Source organism: Priapulus caudatus, unplaced genomic scaffold (genome assembly GCF_000485595.1).
Source record: "Priapulus caudatus unplaced genomic scaffold, Priapulus_caudatus-5.0.1 Scaffold459, whole genome shotgun sequence".
Classification (NCBI taxonomy): domain Eukaryota; kingdom Metazoa; phylum Priapulida; class Priapulimorpha; order Priapulimorphida; family Priapulidae; genus Priapulus; species Priapulus caudatus.
This window is the reverse complement of record NW_014577520.1, coordinates 81,980-84,479: the sequence shown is the minus strand read 5'-3', so window position 1 is coordinate 84,479 and position 2,500 is coordinate 81,980. Positions and strand designations below refer to the sequence as shown.

The following is a 2,500-nucleotide window of genomic DNA, read 5'->3' as shown; positions in this document are numbered from 1 at the left end:
CTCCCTCTCTCTCTCTCTCACGTCTTTCTTCTCGTCTCTCGCTCGCTCCTCCGTTTCTCTCAAGCTCACCCCCATCCCCCTCTCTCTGCTCTCTTTCTCATCTCTCTGCTCTCTTCTCTCTCACTCTCTTCTGCTCTCTCACCTTTCTGCTCTCTCTCGCTTCTCTCTCCGTTTCTCTCAGTCACCGCAATCCCCCTCTCTCTCTCTATCTCTCTCTCGCTCTCGCTCTCCTCCTCTCCCTCTCTCTCTCTCTCCTCTCTCCTCTCCTCTCTCTCTCTCCTCTCTTCTCTCTCTCTCATCTCGCTTCTCTCTCTCTCTCACTCTTCTCTCTCTCTCGCTCTTTCTCCGTTTCTCTCAGTCACTCCCACCCCCCTCTCTCTATCTCTCCCTCGCCTCGGCTTTCTCTCTCTCTCTCTCACTCTTTCTCCTCTTCGTCTCGCCTCGTCTCTCTCTCTCTCCTCTCTCACTTCTCTTTCTCTCTCACTCTTATTCTCTCTCTCTCGCGCTCTTCTCCGTTTCTCTGTCAGGTCACCTCCCATCCGCCCGCTTTTCTTTCTATCTCTCTCTCGTCTCGCTCTCTCTCTCGCTCGCTCTCTCTCTCCTCAGCGTCTTCTTCTCGTCTCGCCTCTCCGGTTTTCTCTCAGTCACCTCCCAATCCCCCTGCTCTCGTTCCTCTCTCACCTGACTGGAACACGTAATCTCGACACCGAGGCGCCGCTAGTGAACGTGTGACGCGTCTGCTGCGACGTGAGGTTACTTCTCCACGACTCCGTTGATGAACAGACGGGTAGCTCGTGATGTGTGCCGACCCGTACACTGCTCGTTCTCCCACTCGTATAGGCCGATGTATCTTGAAGTTGCACGCGCTGCAAGTCCAACGCAAAGGGTCGTCGAGTCGTCGTCAGAGGGCTATACGGAGGCATGTGAAGCGGCATTTCTACGAAGTTTCGCGGCATGATATAAGGTGTAAAGAGAATAAAGAAAGCATTGAGACTTTGTAATTAAATTACATTCCGTGTTTGTTATTTAGCAGTCATTTATCTATGAAACGTCAAAGTCCTGCATGTGGTATACTGTGCTATAGCTGCTCATATTTCGACTCTTATCTCCACATGCCCCCCCTCGGCGGACGGGAGGGGACGGCAGGTGGGACCTAACTGAGGGCTCAGGTATGGGCGTGTCCGGCGACGGCTCGACGCTGCACGTTTCAGCTGCGCGTGATTTGGCTGAGGCACCTCGGTCCTTGTGACTGATCAGCAGCAGCTTCGATTGTAGTAGGTGCGCCAGCGTAGCAGTTCTCCATGACGTAACTTGTCGCCGTGCTCGCAAGCCTGACCTCGCGCGCTGTAGCATATTGCATAATTAATAATTTAATTTAATCAAATTAATTAATAATTAATATAGCTTCTAACTGTTCTTGCTTTGATAGCTATGCATTGTTTATATTATTCTTTATTTATAGGGCATTGAGATTATACTTCTTATCTTCATTTTATCTTTACCTCTTATTTTTTTGTTTGTTTCGATGTATATGGCATTGGATAATACTTCTTGCGTAGTTTTATGTGGTAGGGAGTGTGTTTTGGAGCTGCGGGGTGTGCTTGTAGTGTGTGTGTGGCGTACGTGCGCGTGTGGGTGTGTGTGTGTGTGATGTTGTGTGAGTGTGTGTTGTGCGTGTGTTGTGCGTGCGTGCGTGCGTGCGTGCGTGTGGGCATGTGTGTGTGCGTGCGTGCGTGTCTGGTGGGGGGGGTACTTCACTCGCTGGTCGCTATTAATTCGACCACTGCAGACGTATAGCATGCGAGTCTCGGCGTCACCAGCGTCGAGCACTCCAGTCCAGACTGATCGTCGTGTCCGTGAAGGTCGCGACCTGAGGCCGACGTCGTGCGACAGTGGCGCCGCTGCGGCAGCGCCTTGCGGTCGTACTCCGCCCTTAGGTTTCCACGTGCAGCGCCTTGGAGTGGCGGGCGAGGCCGTAAAGGAATGGGTCGGAAGGAGACGACTATGGTCGACCTGATACGAACCGCTGAAACAGGCAAGTGCACCCATCGTGTCATGAAGGAAACTGTCTTTATCATATACCGCCAGAGACCCAAGCGTAGTAAAAGGTCTATAAGACTGATTATTCAAACTAATAATACCTATTATTTTTAATCATAGTAATATACCAATAATACTAGTTATTACCTGAGCGTATTATTACCTGCTTGATTGATATATATATATAATATATATAGATTTACAATATCACCATCAGTCAATATTAAACCACTGAATTGTGCGAAGCATAATTATCTAACCGCGAGCAACATTATGAACGGGACTTATTGCGAGAACTTAATGAAAAAGTTTAAGTTTTAAACTTATTGATAAACTTAACAAAAGAAAACTATTGCAGTAGCACGACCGAGCCTGGGCATGCCGGCAGTGCAAGTTGCAAGATGCTGCTTACCCTCAATGGCGGCTTAGGGAGAACGGGCCTTGTGATGGAGGAGACTGC

At 49.5% G+C, this 2,500-nt stretch overlaps 1 protein-coding gene across 1 annotated transcript in view; it reads right to left on the bottom strand.

The window, feature by feature from the left end:
* LOC106810623 overlaps positions 1 to 2,500 on the bottom strand; it is a 16,695-nt gene that overhangs the window by 5,521 nt on the left and 8,674 nt on the right. Inside the window, exons 10-11 of the mRNA XM_014814047.1 lie at positions 1,159 to 1,344; positions 682 to 866 (exon numbers count right to left, since the gene is read on the bottom strand). Of these exons, the coding sequence (XP_014669533.1) occupies positions 682 to 866; positions 1,159 to 1,344 (371 nt within the window). The remainder of the gene's footprint in view (positions 1 to 681; positions 867 to 1,158; positions 1,345 to 2,500) is intronic.